Genomic DNA, 17855 nt, shown 5'->3' with positions numbered 1-17855 from the left:
CACACTCTCCTGACATACACCAACTCACACCCACCTCCAAACTCCACCAAAACAACCCACTCACGTCCACCCAGATTCAACTGTCATCCTTCCATTTATACTCTCAGCCATCCAAACACTCAGCCAATCATCCAGCATTCTACTGCTCATTTACTCCCCCCTCCTCTTTCATTCCACTTACCACATATCTTCTATACAAACAGCACTTACCATATATACATTAATACAGGAACATCACAGGGACTCCTATGTTAACCCCCATCTCAGGGCACAGCTGTGTACTTGAGGAGCATAGATTATTCCCTTCATTCTTTCATTCAATGCCAACTCTTATTTCTTTATCGATTTACCCCATTCAGGATTAATAATTTCAGCCTGTATTCATTTTTTAGCTCAGATGTCTTCAAAGTTTTGCATTAAGCACTCTAAATAAAATTCAAGCAACTGATCTATAATCAGCATATTCTTCCCTTGACAGGATGGAAGAAAACTTCAGCATTCACTTTTGCCCAGTGCAGAGCCTTGTCGCAACCGGTCATTTTCTTTTAATTCAAAACCTATTACGTGTTTGACTACTACTGCAAAGGTAATACAAACGATTTAACAAAATTAAAAGCCTATTATTTCTTTTCAACTACAAATGACCAAATGCCAAGATATTATGAAAGGGTATGTGTGATATCCAACTGTCATATTCTGAGTGTGCCGAGTATTCGTTATCACCCCATGGCTGGCATTAGTTGCATCCAGTTGCTCCTTTTAAGAGCTTATCTTGCTTTTCAGGAATGGGTGCAACCTATAATTAGGAAAACATAGCTATGAATCCATGTGATGTATGTTGATGCTAAGCAGTAAACAACAATGCATACCATGAGTTATATTAAGCTTAGTTTTACTAGACCCACTAAAATTAATGGACCTAAGTTAGTCACTAACTTAGTGACTAACATTGGATGCAACCTGTTAAGTTTATTTCTGTATTATACAATTTTTTAGCCATAGTGATTATTGGTGTAACCTATAATGCAGTCAGCTGGGAAGTCAAATCTTGCCTTGGCCATGAACTCATGAAGTAAGTCTTTGGCAAGCTTATATTTTTCCAGCATTTGCCCCACCATCTGTGATATGGGGAAAGATAAAACTGACCTACTTTCTGGGGCTGTTGTAAATATTACTGATGTAATGTATGTGAAGGGCCTTGAACATGATTATATTCTGAGCAGTGAAGTTAGATTTTGGGAGATGGCACAACCTGTATTAATAATATTCAATGACATTAAAGCACAAGATATGTAATTCTATTCTTATCATAAAGCAGAAGAAGAAAATGGATGAAGCACCCAGCCGTATTGTCAGTGTTCCGAATTTAGCCTCCTACGCAAAAAGCTTTCTGAGCGGTGACTTGAGGCCGAAGAAAAATCCACCTCAGATTACAAAATCTACAAGTTTAGATCAGAATCCCGACTGTGTCAGAGTATGCTATCCATCATTACAAGCCTTGGAGACCAAACAAGTCCTAAAGTAAGTTGATAGTATGTACTTATTGGGACAAAATAAGAGTGAAGCTGTGACCCTGGAAGCAAGCCTCATTGAACTTGTTGGGACTTACTTCTGAGTCATCATTGCTCAATTAGCTAAGATTCTTAGAATTCATCAAAAATAAGGCATCATTCTTAATTCCAGCAATGAGTCATGGGGGCAAGATTAAAAACATTACTTTCTATAAAAAGAGTTCAGCAATACCTATAATCTGTTGCTAAATACCAAGGTAATTTTTTGGGTTTTTGGTAGGGAGAAAAATAATGGTGACTTGAAGAAACCAGAGAAAGGGAAACCAAAAATGTCACTGAATTTTCCATTCTATTTAGAAAGACGTACCTAGTAGAATAGGTTTGTTTAGCACTTCTTGGTTAGAATCCGTCCCCCCTTCCCCCCCCCGGTTTGCTTATGTGCTGGGACTTCTGGTCTTGCTCTCCATGACAGGTCAACACAGGTGGCAGAATCCCAAGCTAGCACAGAGATGCTTTTTGGTACTGTTTTGTATTACATGACCTATATGGAGAGGAATGGGCATAAGCAACTAAGGTGCTATCTAAGTAAGTCATATTCAGAGTAGGCCTCCTGAAAACAATGGACTTAAGTTTGGCCGGAGTATAACCCAGATACTACCCTTGAAGCGTATGTGGAAATAGAAGGATCTTTACAAGTAGGAGCTGGGAAGACATTTGCCGCAGAAAGATTACATCCTATGTGATTTTTGTTTTGGAAACAGTTGATGATGGCACTTTAGACAAAATTAATCCCAGGTATGACTTCCTTCTAGGCACAGTGGTTTGGTGTGGCAGTATTTATTTCCTAGTCCTTGTATACAGCAGTTATATTTGCTGTTTGTGTAGATATATTACATATTTTGAGAACACTGGAACATTCTAATACAAAAAAGGTTCAGTGTTCCAAATTCAAGGAAGAAGATACTGATAGAAAACAGATTATGTTAAACCTGTTTTATTAAAAGCTCTCTTCAAAATTTTCTTGTTATTTGTGAAGATGAATAGTCATGATCTTTCCTAATTTTAAGGGATTTGCCCTCTGGAATATTGAATACGCTAAAGTTCAGTTTAGACATCAACCCAAGCTTTCCTTAGAAAAGCCTAACTACGGATAGAGACACACTCACTGTTCTGCCAGTTGCAGTGCGTCTCCACCTCTTTTCTGAAAATGGGGGCACACAACGCTAGTCAAACCCCACCCCTTTTTACTGTAAAACCTGGTGGAATCAGCTCAAGCGCATTTATTTTTTAAAAAATCAGCTTCACATAGATTTTGCAACTGATCAGCAGATCAGCCCATTGCCCTTCCAAGTGTGGCCAATGGAAACTTTGCTGTAGGTGCCTAGTGTGCTCACAGCATGATGTGTGGGGTGTCTGAACTGTCAAACCATAGCTGTGGTCATTGTACACACACATGCACACACACACATACAGACAATAGATAGGTCCAACATTTCCCTTCAGGTTCTGCAGCCTTAGGGCAACTGGCAGTTGGAGCTGGGTGTTCTTTTTGGTATCGAGGGAGAAATCTAGCTCTCTGCAGTGGTTTCATCTTTGGCTCATGATTGGGACCAGGCTAGTCTGTCTTCTGCTTTTCCTTGGAGGGCAGGACTTCATGGTGGACCGAGGTCTCCTGGCTGATGGCGAGTGTGCTTCCCTTCATTTCTGCAGTCCCAGGTCAACTATGTGCCTTAGAGAAAGGAGTGAAGCTATAAATCTGAGTGGATATATAAGCAGTTCCCAGCCATGGTTTTTGCCTCTTGTTCATCTGCAGCTTCAAACCATAGTTTGACATCTGAACTGAGGCAGAGAACAAACATGTACCTGATACAACATGCTGTGCTTCGGAGAAATGCAAAAAGCCCACTTATTCTTTATGGTTCTTTTATTCCCTATCTTAAGCCACAACTAATTATTAATTATTGTTATGATTCTTGTGGTTTTATTGTATTTTATTGATGAAATTGTACGTCGCCTAGAGTGGCCGTTGATTTGGCCAGATAGGTGAGTCAGAAATAAAATTTATTATTTATTATTATTATTAACTAGTTCTTACAGTTTCTCAGTTGACTGATTCAGCTGATGAGGACATTTGCAGTAATCATGTTTCTGGACTCAGTGTAAACTTCTCTCTTCCAAGTTATTTCCAGTTCATAGGCAACATCACATAGTATTCCGTCTGAGTGCCAGTTATTGCTACCTCTGACTACTCGTATCTTCACTTGTGTTTTTTCTTCAGGCTGCAAAGTAATGAAACATCAAAACCCAAAGATGCTCAGAAACCAGACCCGCGCCATCAGGAGTGGTTTACCAAATACTTCTCTTTCTGAGAGAAAATATTTATATAATATTCTACGTTGTCGTTATTGTTGATATTAAATATTTATATAGTACCCTTTACATGGTGCTTTACAGAATAAGAAAAAGCAAATATAATACAAGTCCCTGCTGCAAAGATTATACAATCTGAGGTTCATTAGTGAGGGAAACACCACACACTCCATTGCCCCAGTGGGAAATTAATATATTTAAAAAAATTATTATTGATATATTACCAGTAATAAATATTCTTGGTATTCAGCAAGTACTTTGCACTAACGATTACCAATATTCATGTCAGTAATATTTTATTTCTGCGAACTTAATATATTAAGAAATAAATATTAAGATATATTAACTTCTTAATATTTATTTCTAATTAGCTTCAGTCCCATAGGATTCCCAGAATAGTTTACAAAATAATTAAAACCAAAATCAGTAAAATATATTTAAACAGAACAGCAAACTAACGTAGGGCAACAAGTTAAATTATTTTTTTCTCTTAAAATTGCAATTAAAAATCAATTAAAAATTATATGTTTATGTTTACTGAATGCATTATGTATTTATAACCTTGCAATGACGGCACACATCACTTTCTAGTTTGATGGGGGGGGGGTTAGCTCCATATTTACTATAGCTTAAAATGGCAGGGATATTCCATCCCGAGGAATGTTCTTCTGTCCCTTTACGAACTGAGGACAGGAAGTTCCACAGATGCAGTGTTTCCTACTAGTGCCACAATACAGGAATACCTCGCATTGACGTACTCAATGGGACCAGAGCGAGTACGTAAACTGAAAATGTCCTTAAAGTGAAGCACTACCTTTTAAAACTTTTTTTTACCTCTCCTTCATGCGGAGCCTCAAAGCCCCACAGTGGCACAATCGCGTCTATTTCCACCCCCACACACCGTTAAGTGTCCGTAAGTGTGAAGCAAGCGTACGCAAACAGGGGCATGGTGGAGTATGGAGTATGTCCGTAAAAGCGAGTGTACGTTAAGTGATGGTCTGTATAGCGGGGTATTCCTGTAATAGGAAAAACTTAATGTTGCCATGTGTCATACCTCAAAGAGACAAAAGCCTTATATGCCTTTTAGAATACAGTCAACCAACTATAGTAGTTATTAATTCATCTAAACAAAACCAGGCTCTTGGCAATTAGGTACTATTTTTCAGACAATCCTGTCCACTCCTCAATCTGGCAGAGGCCTAAATATTAAATCAATTTAAAAAGAAATACTTATTTTCACAGAACTGGGGCTTAAATATTGTTATGTTTAACAAGAAGTGTTCCATGAGACCACATACTGAAGACGTTCCTCCCCCAACCCCAATACCATGTGATGAGCTGTTTCTGAAATACCTTTGTTTTGGAAACAGTTTGCCACACATCCTGAGGTTGTTGATTAAGAAACACAAGCATCCCTCCCTCCCTCTCTCTCCCTCCTGATGGCTAAAGCTAAAGGCCAATCTAGCCCAGTACTCTGTTCTCAGGGGCCAACCAGGTGCCGATGGATTCACAGTCTAGTTTCACGGTTCTTTGGAAGCCCATATTTCACGGAGCATTTGTGCACTGTAGCAAAATATTTGAAAACAACTTTTTCCTGGGCTAGGAAATAGCATTCTTCCTTTATTTTTACTGGAATATCTATCTAACAAAATAACTGCAGAGCATTTACATTAAAGGCATACCCCGCTTAACGTTGCTTCATTTAATGTCGCCTTGCTGTAACGTACATGCTCCATAGGCCACCATACCCCGCTTAACGTACGCATGCTTCCCAATTACGGACACTTAATGGCGTGATGCTGCTGCCATCTAGTGGCGATTGCAGTGCAGTACATGCATAGATAATTGCTTCACTTTAAGTACATTTTCACTTTACATACACACTCTGGTCCCATTGCGTATGTTAAAGCGGAGTATGCCTGTATTTGGGATTCTGTACTGCTTCAAAAGACATAATGGCCACAATCCAGCACAGATCTGAGCTCACTTAACCCCATTGTTTTCAATCAGCACACCCAACTGTTAGATTGTCATATTTTAAACACATAAAACATAAAAGCCAAGTGTTAGGGTGTTCAACAGTTTTTAACATGCAACAAATTCAAGAGTAAAATGCCTATAATTTCAATCATCAATGTTACTATACTATGTAAGATTATCAAATCTTTTTGGAACCAAAATCTTTGGGAAATGTCTATACCAAAATAGTGTACTCGAAAAAAGGCAAAGTAATTTTCTGAATAAAATAACCCAAGGATGCTTTGTATATATAAAACTTACTGTCACATGATTAAAATAAAAATGGGCTTCACCAACAGCTCATTTGATGATACTATAAAACTAAAGGTAGGTAACCACTAATTTGTTCATGCATGATTTATTACCAGTTTGTTGATTCACACTTCAGACAGTAGTTCTTGATTGCAGGTAGATCCCTCAAATTAAAGGAATTCAGCTCAGCTACATATTTCTCATGGGCATTTTCTGTTCTTTAATTACATAACAAAAACTTTGAACAGCCATGCTGAAGCTATTTTGAAAAGATAATTAAAAGTAACATGTTTCCAGGGACAAAATAAAAGGACATTGCTTGAGACACAAAAGAAAAATATGTAGGAAGCTGAGATGTTAGGAATTATGAACTAAGAGACTGACGTTGCAAAACAAATTTAGCGCCACTCTGATGCTCCCCTTAGGCAGAAGGAAAATAAAAAACATATGCTATAGAGCTCTTTGTTCAATGTCTTATACAATGAAAAGAGGTAGTACCGGTAAGCTCATTGGGACCATCATTGAAACAAAATAGCAGAGATAGCAAAGGGCTATTTTAGCACATCAAAAGGCTCATTGAATTTGCTCTCTTTGCACGGCATTCCCTTCCTGCCTAAGCACAAATTCGATTTAAAAAGGAATTTACCAGGAAACATGTTGGGCTACTATGCAAAGGGCAAGAATCCAACTAATCACACAAGCTCTGAAGTGTGTGCCTGAAGTAGCTCTTTGAATTTCAGCCAATATTTTGTTCCACACATCAATCACCATCTCTTGAGCACATGGAACTACGTGTGAGGGCTTTTTAAAAATTCCACTTATTCAGTACTACAGCAGGTAAGCCCATGTAATATTTTAGAAGCACAGATAGTTGTTGCTTCTTCACCAGAAAGCATTTTAACATCTGAGAGTTAAGTTTGCTTTCAGTCTGTACTATGTGTAATCTGTTGGGTCAGATGATTAATAAAAATAGAGAAACCTAAGCCAAGCTCCCACTCTGATGCCTCCAAGGGCAAATTGCTTTATCTTTTTATATTTTATGCTTCTTGTCATAACTTAACAAAATCCATATGACATTGCATCACACAGATGATAAAGTTCCACACTGCTTGGTCTAACAGGTTATTCCAGTGTTTGAATGGTGCTTCTTGTTCACGTTTGCTTAAGAGGTGCAGGAATATTAGCTGACGCCTGCTCTAGATATGCTAAAGATCCTTGAGGCATTTCAGCAGGTTTTTTGTGCTGTACATTGATGTCTTCCAGAACCTGTTGCCAATGTCGCAGTTTACCCAAGTGCTTCTGAATTAGTGCTTCTTTCCTCTGCAGTTCATTTCTCAGTTCTGAAACATCCTACAGGAGAGACAGACACCCGGAAAATAATAAGCAACTACGAATCTCCCCTGTAAAATCTCTGTGCTTATGCAACTAACGAAATGACTTTCATAAAGGTGTTTATTATAGTTTCTCAAAATCTACACTTTTGCTGAGCTCCACTCTGCAACTAAATTAATTTCTGTAGTTCAAACCACATCCCCATCCATCACCACCCAAAAAAAGCCTCAGAGTGACACTCATTTCCGTCTTCAGACAATGCATTTCTTATAGGGATTCTGGTAAGTGTCGATCTTCTCTGTACTAGTGACTATATAAGTGTGCTTTCATAGGTTGAATCAAAAGGATGAAATACAGACCACAGGCTTGGGGGCAATATGTGGCTTTCCAGGCCCCTTTGTTTGGCCCTTGGAAGTCTCCCCAGGCCATATACCCCTATCTCCAGACCACACGCCTCACTAGCCCTGCTTCACACCATGTGTGCTTTTAAATATATATATATCTGTTTATTCATTTTTCATGAACAACAAAACACCCATATTAACCACCACCACCCCCCTCACCGTTTGCCTAGCTGGAATGTGTCACTGAACTCTGAAAACACCTCTTGCTTGTCTGGATGGAGGACAGAGGGTGCATGTGCTTGCATGCATATGAAAAGTAGCCCACTGTTCAGAGGCAACATTGACATGCATTGGTCCACCCACTTTTGCCTCTAGTCCTGCCCACCACTGCCATGTAGCCCTTGAAAAGCTGCCCAGAAGGGAATGCGGCCCTCCAGCTGAAAAAGGTTCCCCACCCCTGACGTACACGGTGAATGCTTGCAGCAGGCAGTATATTAGTACATTTCCAACATCCGATTACCTTTTTCAATACTGTATTAGTTCAATTCCTCCTGCTTATAGAAAGGAGGTAATAATAGTATATGCTAGGCTAATCCACAAACAACAGAACAAGCTGTCATTAAAAGGACTGTATATTTGTAGTAGCTGAAGAAATCGGTGTGTGCCTTGAAAATGGAGAACTACCTAATAATAATACTTAACACTGATATAGATCATTCTGGGTATTCTGGGTGCTTTACACATATTACCACAGTTATCTATACAACAACCGTCTAAGGTAGGCCAGTCTATGGCGGAGACAAAATGTGACCCATGAATATTCTGGCCCTTAGTTCAGTTTCTCAGCAACTATGCCACACTAACAACACAAAATAAATGTTTGTTTTTTCCTTAGATATCCAACAAGAACTATGATGAACTTTATCTATGGGTATGTCTACCCAACAACTTTAAAGTAGCACCTGTCTGTTAAGAGTAGATTAAAACACAAATTGTTCTAGTATGATTACAGTGTTTAAAAATGTTTTACTACTGTGGATGGGGTTACAGAATGTGGATGCTCCTCAGGAGAGAGGCCCAACAGCTAATTTTCAAGACATGCTAACCAATTTTGCAGTTGATTAAATATCTGGAAAACTACTATACAAAATAAATGTTCATTAAGGTTGCACTTCTAACCCCACTTACCTAGGAGTAAGCCCTACTGAATTCAATAGGACTTCATGGCTGGACTTGTGCTCCAGCTAAATGCATACAGTTAAAAGATATTTTCTGGATAGGAAAAAGCCCCTCACTGATCTGTCCATTCTAGGCCATGTAAGTTAAATACTTTTAGATGTGAATTTAGCTCCAACGTACTTATTAAATTATTTTTATCTTGTTCTTTCCATTAAAGCCTGGAGGCTACAATGACTTCATTACAACTAGAGCTGTGACCTAAAGCACCACTTTCCCAACTGTATTACTAAAATTCCTGCCACTCATACCTTAGCGGCTGTATTTAAGACCAAGGTATCACTTGGCATATATCCACTTACTTTGTTTATAGATTTGGGTGTCATGTTTAAGCCTAAGGAAAAACGTAGCACCTACCTCTTTAATTACTTGCTCTGGTTTCTGGACAGATAGCTGCAACCTTTTTTGTAAGAAAAAGCATTCTGTTTGTCGTGCAACATCTAAAAATTTCTGTATACACTGGTCAACACCTAATACGTAGAGAAAGCATCAAAATTTTAAAGTTGTTTCAATGGAAATGGAAGAATGGAAACTTTACAAACCAGTTACAGACCAGCTTGGGATACAGACAAAGTTACTGTGTGAAATATATTGGCTTACATTACTGCATTTGTTAGAACATGCAAAAATGAGATTTATATATGAAATTATATTTCATAGTTGTTTTATTTAAAAAATAACCTTTAAAGGAAAAAAACCCCAAATTGCCCTAAGTTAGAGAGTGGGCTGATAAAGAAAATGTAGGAAACTCAGTTTTGCATTTTGTATATAGTCTGCTAAAGTATAACCATTTTAACAGAAAAAAATGTGAAACAGCTAATAAAAACATAAAACTTATGATGGTAGACAACAAATTCTCCAGTTTTTGAATAGAATTAGAGATGAGATTTCACCATGAGCATAAAAGGTTCTGCCTGTATCAAAATTGAAATGCTAGAGATTAAAGACACAGCAGCTTAATGATTTTTAAACTGTGTTAAAAGATGGCTAAGCTGTGTCCTGAAAAATTAAGCTAACACATCAGATCCATCTGCCAATCTAGGCTCCTCAGAATGCTTCTTGGCCAATAAACGGGCGGTGACATTATACTAGAGGCAAGATTAAGAGTACCACAGGATTCCCTGATAGAGCACAACTGATAGGCAGAGGAGAATCTCAGAAGTATCTATTGCCCAGAGAATGGAGTCCCATTCCTGACTGACTGAGTGAAGGCAAGAGAAGGATACTATGAAGCTAACTGGGCTATCCATAGTTGGAAGAAGGATGCCTCTCCACTGCCTTGTAAGACGGTCCAGAAGATATTAGTGTCCAATGAAATGTGCTTCCAATTTTAATCAGGGGGAGCACCTGATGCGGTCCAGCTACCAAACACTGAGGATACCCAAGTGAAGAACTTTCCACATAAACACATTTATTTTATGTAATACCTTGTTTTATTAATTCAAAGGACTCTCAAAGAAGTTTATAATTTAAAAATCATTTAACAAAGTAACATCATAAAAATGAAAAAAAACCCCAAGAGATAAAAACCAAAACCACTGCAGCAAAAAAAAGATGAAAAATCCAAGATAAAATGAAGATGGAAGCACAGGCTTACCAGTTCTAATTTCTTCCTGGTCCGTACCATTCACATAATCTTGACTCACAAGGGAAGCAAAGCAAGCCTATGTAATTAGGGAAATATATACAAGCAAATATTAGACACAGAAGGACATTCAAGTTACATGCCATTATGAGCACAGAACTTTCTCTTGGTTCCCATGAGCCGTATAGCAATATTGAGCAATCAAATACATTTTTGCTTCCTAGGAAAATACTCCTATGGAGATTATTTCACAAGCTAAGAATAAAAAGATGTTCTTTACCTAGAAGCAGAGCTTAGCAAATATCAGAACATTCAAATTGACAAAGCTATGATCAACCAAACTGCACACAGTACCAAACTGTCCCATGAGTAAGATGTTAAGATGTGGAAATTCCAAAGAGGTGCAAAGTTCATACAAGTTCCCCCCTTTCTACATTAAACAGGAACTACAACCAGAGAATATGCAAATTTCCTGCCAATGTACGATACTCAAAGTTATGGGTAAAGCAATCCATCTTGTCCAGTACCCTGCGTTTGGATCCATCCCTAGTGATGGGGAGAAGTAGACCTCTCTCCCGCAGGGGATCCAAAACATCCTGCCGATCCTGGGCTGCAAGTTCAGCAAGGGATAACCAAAGGTGACTGAAACGCACATCCAAAGCCCACTTTTGCACTTTCCAATAGGGCAAAAGCGAGTGTTGTGGAGCACTCTTGCAGTCCTCTGTCCTTTTCCTCTCTCTCTTCCCAATTTGTCTCCCATTGTTCCATGGCTGGCATAGTTTTTCCCCAGGTTTCAGGACTTGCTGGGGTACTAGGAATGTTTTGGGTCTTTCTATTCCAAGCCTTCTCCTAGTCTACTCCCAGGACATCCCGTTTTTGGTCCTACCAATGTTGGACGATAAGTACTGCAAGGTTAAGAGTGTAAACTCTGATGCAGTCATTTGTACTGAGTTTTGCCCCATACTATTTGTGATCATGATCCTTTAGCTATTTTCTTTGTAACAGAAGTTGGATTTCAATGTTTAGTTCATTCATTACTAGATTGTTTAAAAACCATCTGATCAAATGAAAAAGTGTTCCTAATGTTTAAAAACTGAGTCGTTGTTTTTAAATACAGGTACTTAAAAAAAGGTGGAAGTTGCTTGTGCCATCTTAAATGAGGCACTCTCCCTTTCCTAACACTCTAACACGTGTAAGAGTGCCTGTGTCAATGAGTCCATCCATCTTAATAAATAAAATAGTACTTTCTCCGCAGCTTTTGATTTTATTTATTTGCAGATTTAATTAATTCATCAATTAAATCTCATTTGCTAAATTAAGATTATGTCTCACAGGAAATGTCATCCAATTAATTTGGTACCTCATGGGAACAGCATTTTTGTATATTATTGGGCAGCAAAGCAACCATGGTAACATGTTTTTCAGTGGTAACCATCAATGAAATGTAAATTGGGCCCAACTCTGCCAATCAATTACTATGTATTGATAATATGTTTTAGGAAACCTTTCACTAAGCTGTGTTCCTTAAAAACAAACTTTTATTGCATTGTATGTTCTTGTGGCCTAAAGCCCACTCTGTCAGATACATGAAACACCATCCTCAATTGGCAGGTCAGTATCTGCCTTAATGATGGACCTCCTGTAGGCCTATAATATATAAACACAAATATCTAGAAAGAGAAAAAACTGCAAACAATGGGGGCAAAAAGGGCTGCGAAAGGCAGTTATGTGAGATTTTGGTATATAATATAATTAGGTCTTCAAGGCAAATGGATAATGTAACCATAGAAACACTTCTGGTTCCCATTTGAACATGTGGAACAACAACAGATGTAAAGAGGTACAACTGGAAATCATAAATATCAGGTAGACAGAGTGGCAGGTCACACACTTTCAGCATAAGGCTTCCAGAATGTCACTCCAATAGAGATACACATTTAGAAACCATCCACTACAGTATTTCAATGCCACTTTCTTCTAACATTGGTCTGACAACTTTCCAGTGCAAAGTGTACAAGATTTGACCCTCAGATCCCAGGAGTTAGAGCAATGCCACTCTCTGCCAAAAGGAATAATGACAGGAACTTAAAAATGTACCCAAAAATTCAGGCTATATGTAAGCCACACCTTTTTCTATTTCTAACTATGCCCATATATGCATGGGGGATTTTTGGATAGGCATCTAAACCAGCCTCAGCCTCACCTCTCCAGTTAACAGACAACAGTAGATGATTACCTGAAAGAGTTGTGTGCCATCTTAGAGGCTAACCAATACACTTTGGATTGAAGTGGCCTCTTGTTCAGAAAAGCACAAGCCATCATAAATGTATTCATCTTTACAGTGCCCCAAGACTATAGTTTCTACAGCAAGAGACTAACCCAGCTACCTCTGGAAAATGGATCACACAAACACACACACAGCAATATGATCGAATACATTTGCTTTGGTAGAGTATTTTTAAAACTGAGATGTGTAATATTATACCTCATTCATAAAACGTATATTTATACGTAATACGACTTGAGTTAGAAAAAGTATTAATTCCGATATTTGCTACTACCTTTTGTTGGGGGGGGGGTGAGGGGTATGTGTGTTAAAAGTCCTGGTTTTCCCTACTGATTTCTATGGATAGTTCTCTTTGTCCTGGCGAGGGGTGCGGGGAGAGACTTCCACTGTGAGGCCGCAATTTTCTTATCCAGACAAGGAAATTTTTAATTCTAATTCTAGCAGGTTTATATCTATGGATCTACCATACATTTAGGCGTTCAAATGGGAACCGGAAGTAAACGTACAGTTCCGCTAGCATTTCCGTCGACTCTACGGCCAAGAAGGCCTCTCGTTCAAACAACTTCCCATCCAAGGGCGACATATACAACAACGTCCCTCTCTAGTCTTTCCTCGTTTTAGCCGCCTCTCCGCAACTGTCATTGCCGTCTCCAACACTCTCATCATAACATCTTCTAACTGGTTTTCTCCCGCCCACCGCGGCCTACCTCAAAGGACGCCTCCAGCTCGTCTACGAGGGTGCTGTTGGGATTTCGCGGGCCCGCAGGGTTCGGGGGGAGGAGCCCAGTTGGCCCTGGTCCACCGGGAGCCACGGGAGGGGGCGGAGGCGGAGGCACCGGGCCTTGGTTCCCGAACACCGCGGTCAGGCCGGCCGCCATGGCAACGGAGTGGAGTCCGAAGGTAGTTACTGCGCAGGCGCATTAGGGAAGCGATGACGCGAGCTCGTAGGCGGGGACAGGCAACGCGGCCGTAGAGGGAGGGGCGGGTGAAGCGCGGCGATTTCGAGCTTCTCTTGGTCGCCGGTGTATGTTTAACGAGGGCTTAGTAGTCTTGGCATTGTTTGCCATGTCAGGTGTTATTCTGATGTATTTATTACAATTATTTACATTCTGCCTTTCAGGATATTTGTGATTTGTTGTAAACCGCCTTGGGACCTTTGGGTGAAGGGCGGGTAAGAAATGTGCAGGCACGCACGCACCCCTACCATGGTGGCTTATAAGTAACATTCAGTGATAGTCCCAATGTAAGATACGTCATTTTTAATTACATGTATTGCATATATATGCTGAAGAGTATATCAAATAGTCCTTGAGCATCCGCAGAGTTGGCTTCCTGCAAAGCTCTGAGTAATGATAGAGTGTACCCCTCCCACACAAACACCAAGATTAAGGAAAGGATTTCCATGCCCGGAACCTCTTTTTCTAGCAATTTATTATGGCCCCATATGCAATAGCCATCATAATAATAATGACTATGAACATTTTTAAAGCAAATAAATGATTAGAGCGATGGCATTTTCAGAAAATATTTGATTAGGCAAATTAATAATTTAGCAACTGATTACAGATCAGTTGGTTAAATTGGCATTGCCTCCCTAGGCTCCTACTGGGAAAAAGGGTGGGATATAAATCTAATAAATAAATAAATGCATTTTACCTTGTTGTAGAAATATTGAAATAAATGTGTAACTTACTTAATAAGCAAAATTACAATTTACTATACAAAAGCTTCCACTCAGACTTAGAAGACCATCATTATCATTTTCTTTTTATTCCTTGTTGCAGTAACACATTCACACAAAATCAGCCATAAGTATGATTTAATGGTCCATTTTGATTAATCAGCTGATGCAGGAACCCCATGCGCTCTTTTTCAGAAGTCTCATAGAGCTCAGTGGGATTTCTCAGTGAATATGCATAAAGGCTTGGGCTGCTAATCTATGAATTTATTAAAGTTTGTAACCCCAGAAATATTTCTATATTCAATATTTGTATCACACACTAGGAGTAAGTCCACAATTCCTACAACCACCTTATATGGTAAAGTTAAGCTTTCTTATCCCTATGTTGCTGTGGGAGACAGCTAGTCTACAATGGCTGTGTTGGCATTCCAAATAAACCACAATATGAAGCCAAGGTTTGTTCATGTCTTCCTGATTAGTTTGAGTGAAAGAAACAAACCAAGATTCCCAGTCCGGGTGTAACACTAAGCCCAGGATCATGGTTTGGTGCTGCTGGTTGTGATGGGCAGGAGCAAAGCAGGAGTCATCTGCACAATAAACTGTTATATGCAAATGCAACCATTGTATGTTCAGGTGCTGAATGCTAGAAAATACCAGTTACCCTACAACTCAAAAGAACTTTTTTTTACCATTTGCAGGGTCCTGAACTTTTTCCAAGGGAAAAAGTGGCTTTTGCCAGATCACTGCTTGACTAGTTGTATTACACTTCCCCATATCCTTCCACAAAGGAGCTTTTGGTGGAAAAGTCCCTTCTTTTATCTTCATAATTTCCCAGTGAATGTGAGGCTTGGAGATGGTGATTGGCCCAAGATCACTTGGTGAATTTCATGGCTGAGCAGGGATTTGAAGCCTAATCTTCCCCAAATGAGCCTAACATACTATCCACTACACCACATTTGTTTTCTGTGTAAGCCAAGATAACTTGTTGAATGTTATTTCCCTCCACTATCAATAGTCAGATGTTCATTTGTGCAACTGAATTGTGGCAAGTCACATCCAAAGTGTGAGAGAATACTGCTATTTCAATATACACATCAGTAGCTTGGGTTATCTTTGATCCTAGTCTGTTCACTAGAGTTGTGGAAAAGGCTTTAGGGTATTGTAGAAGAGAGACATACAAGCAGGCATGACTTCTATCATAGCCTAGCCTGCAGGCTTCTTTTTTCCTGTCTAGAGTTGTTTGTATTAGCATTTTTATTTGCGGTCTAATCGGCCTTCCCAGAGATTGAACTAATTTTCTATCCTCCACGAAGATGTCTGCTGCTGTATTTTGAGGCAGTGGCCATCAAATACATGACAACAGCCTGGTTCACACAGCACGGTAAGCCAAACTGTAACTGATCAGGACTGTGCAAACTTTATGGGTCTCCGAAAGGAACTCACACCCACTTTGCTCTTCCCCAGGCCTTGTAGATTAGCACAGCAGCTAAACCAGGGTTTGGTTTAGTCACCCAGACACGGGATTGTGATCTCTCTCCTCTTTAACCACAATCTGTAGCTAGTAACAAACCTTGGCTAAAGATCATGTTAAGGAAGAGAGAGCATTAACCACGATTTGATGCCCAGGAACCAGCATGATCATGCTAAACCAGTTTGGCTTAGCTTTACGTAAGAACATGGCCACTCCCACTTTCCCTGATTTGCAGCAAAATATCTACACCAGCAGTTTTCCAACGGTGTACTGACGGGCTTCTGATTACATAGGTATCTTCTCGCCAGGATACCAACGTCTCAGGCATCAAATCAACACTTATACAACTTTGTGATGCTCCCTTAGCAATTATAGTTGATTGGTGTACATTTGTTTGCATACGAGACAAACAATAGTTCCAAAGAAAAAAATGCATTCTTTTTAGGTGATGTATGCATATTCCATAGCAGGCATCATCTTAGAACCGTTCTCCCTTTTCTCCCATACGGACAATGGGGAGCCACTTCTGCCCCCTCATCCCTGATTTGATTTATTTTATTGCTCCCTTCTAAGACGTGTATGATCAAGACATTCTGTCCTGAGGGTTGGGAGGGTATGGAGACAGGCGAGTTATAAAACTTGTTATTCTCAAAATTAATGTTTAATTAATACACTTAAAATGCAAGTATCACTTTTAATTGTTTATAATTTTAATACAGTTGTGCTTATCTTGTAATGCAGATTATTAAACTGATGACCAATTAATCAGGAGCACCGTTTTAGCCTCTCAAAAATCTTAATTGATCTAAAAAGTTAATCTACTAAAATGTTATAGTCCTAGTTCTTAAAATAATCCCTTTTGTGATGGGGTGCCCAGAACTGTACACTGTATTTCAGATAGAACTATACTAGAGATTTCTATAGAAGCATTAGGATAGCTGCAGTTTTATTTTCCAGATTTCGTGTTTGTTTTCCAGATTTCCAGAGTTTGCATTTGTCACTGTTGCTGCTTTTATCACCACGATTCCAAAATCCCCTTCTTGGATAGCTGCAGCCAGTTAGGATCCAGTATATAATGTAGGACTTTTTGCCACATTGTGCATTACGTCGTACTAAAATTAAATTGTATCTGAACAGAGCCAGACTCCCAGGCTCAGTTATGATGAGGATCTGGAAGGCGTCACTACTGGGCTAGAGGCAAATTGCAGTTACTTAGATGCCAGAGAGACCATCATAATTCTACCTCCAAATTCACCCATTGAAGTAAATTCATGTAAACCATTTAGAGATCAGGACCAGAAGAAAGTAGAATCTTTGGTTGGGACAATAAAAAGTGACCACTCTGCCAGTTTTAAATTAACATATGAAAGTGTCTTATTCAAGATCAGAACATTGGTCCATCTAGCCCAGTTTGAATGTTCAGACTAGCAGTGGCTGTCCAAGATCTTGGGCAAAGAGGCATTTCTCAGCTGTGCTAACCATGTTATTTTAGCTCAAGCACCAGGAATTGAACCTGGGACCTTCTTCATGCAAAGCACATTCTCTATCACGATGACCCCTTTGGATCTTAAGAAGGTTAATTCAAGATGTCTTGTGCCTCCTGGAATCCAATTTTACTTCTGCCTATGATTAGAAAAGGCAGCATTTTATGGAATCAGTTCAGATTTTGAAGGGATGCTAATATAACTCCAGTTCTTTTTCAGTATTTTGCTATAATATCTATAAACAAACCTTCTTCAAAAAACAAACACACATTCCAAAGTATGA

General features: G+C 39.2%; 2 protein-coding genes across 5 annotated transcripts in view; one reads left to right on the top strand and one right to left on the bottom strand.

Annotated features, from left to right (window-relative positions):
• FAM184B (family with sequence similarity 184 member B) overlaps positions 1-7131 on the top strand; it is a 123868-nt gene extending 116737 nt beyond the window's left edge. For 3 of the 4 annotated variants that reach the window (XM_061583474.1, XM_061583473.1, XM_061583471.1), the window contains 3 exons: positions 479-586; positions 1316-1521; positions 3790-7131. In XM_061583474.1, coding sequence (XP_061439458.1) covers positions 479-586; positions 1316-1521; positions 3790-3880 — 405 coding nt within the window. In that variant the 3' untranslated portion in view covers positions 3881-7131. The remainder of the gene's footprint in view (positions 1-478; positions 587-1315; positions 1522-3789) is intronic. The other variant, XM_061583472.1, reaches the window with a different exon arrangement.
• Positions 6243-13885, bottom strand: MED28 (mediator complex subunit 28). Its single transcript, XM_061583476.1, has 4 exons — positions 13644-13885; positions 10662-10728; positions 9422-9534; positions 6243-7502 (listed from the first exon to the last, which is right to left on the bottom strand). Exons 1-4 carry the CDS (start codon positions 13812-13814, stop codon positions 7305-7307), a joined length of 549 nt encoding a protein of 182 aa, XP_061439460.1. The 5' UTR covers positions 13815-13885; the 3' UTR covers positions 6243-7304.
• Between the last annotated feature and the right edge of the window lie 3970 nt (positions 13886-17855).

The sequence above is a fragment of the Rhineura floridana genome, chromosome 9 (genome assembly GCF_030035675.1).
Source record: "Rhineura floridana isolate rRhiFlo1 chromosome 9, rRhiFlo1.hap2, whole genome shotgun sequence".
Classification (NCBI taxonomy): domain Eukaryota; kingdom Metazoa; phylum Chordata; class Lepidosauria; order Squamata; family Rhineuridae; genus Rhineura; species Rhineura floridana.
Note: the sequence above shows the minus strand (reverse complement) of the source record. Positions and strands in the feature narration are given on the sequence as shown.

Bases quoted from the DNA above. Each gene is read 5' to 3' on its own strand.
- MED28 (XM_061583476.1), bottom strand. From the start codon at position 13,814: ATGGCGGCCGGCCTGACCGCGGTGTTCGGGAACCAAGGCCCGGTGCCT. The intron at 10,729-13,643 runs GTAGGCCGCGGT...CTAATTACATAG, and splicing joins AGCTGGAGGCGTCCTTTGAG to GCTTGCTTTGCTTCCCTTGT. The intron at 9,535-10,661 runs GTAAGCCTGTGC...TCTACGTATTAG, and splicing joins CCAGGAAGAAATTAGAACTG to GTGTTGACCAGTGTATACAG.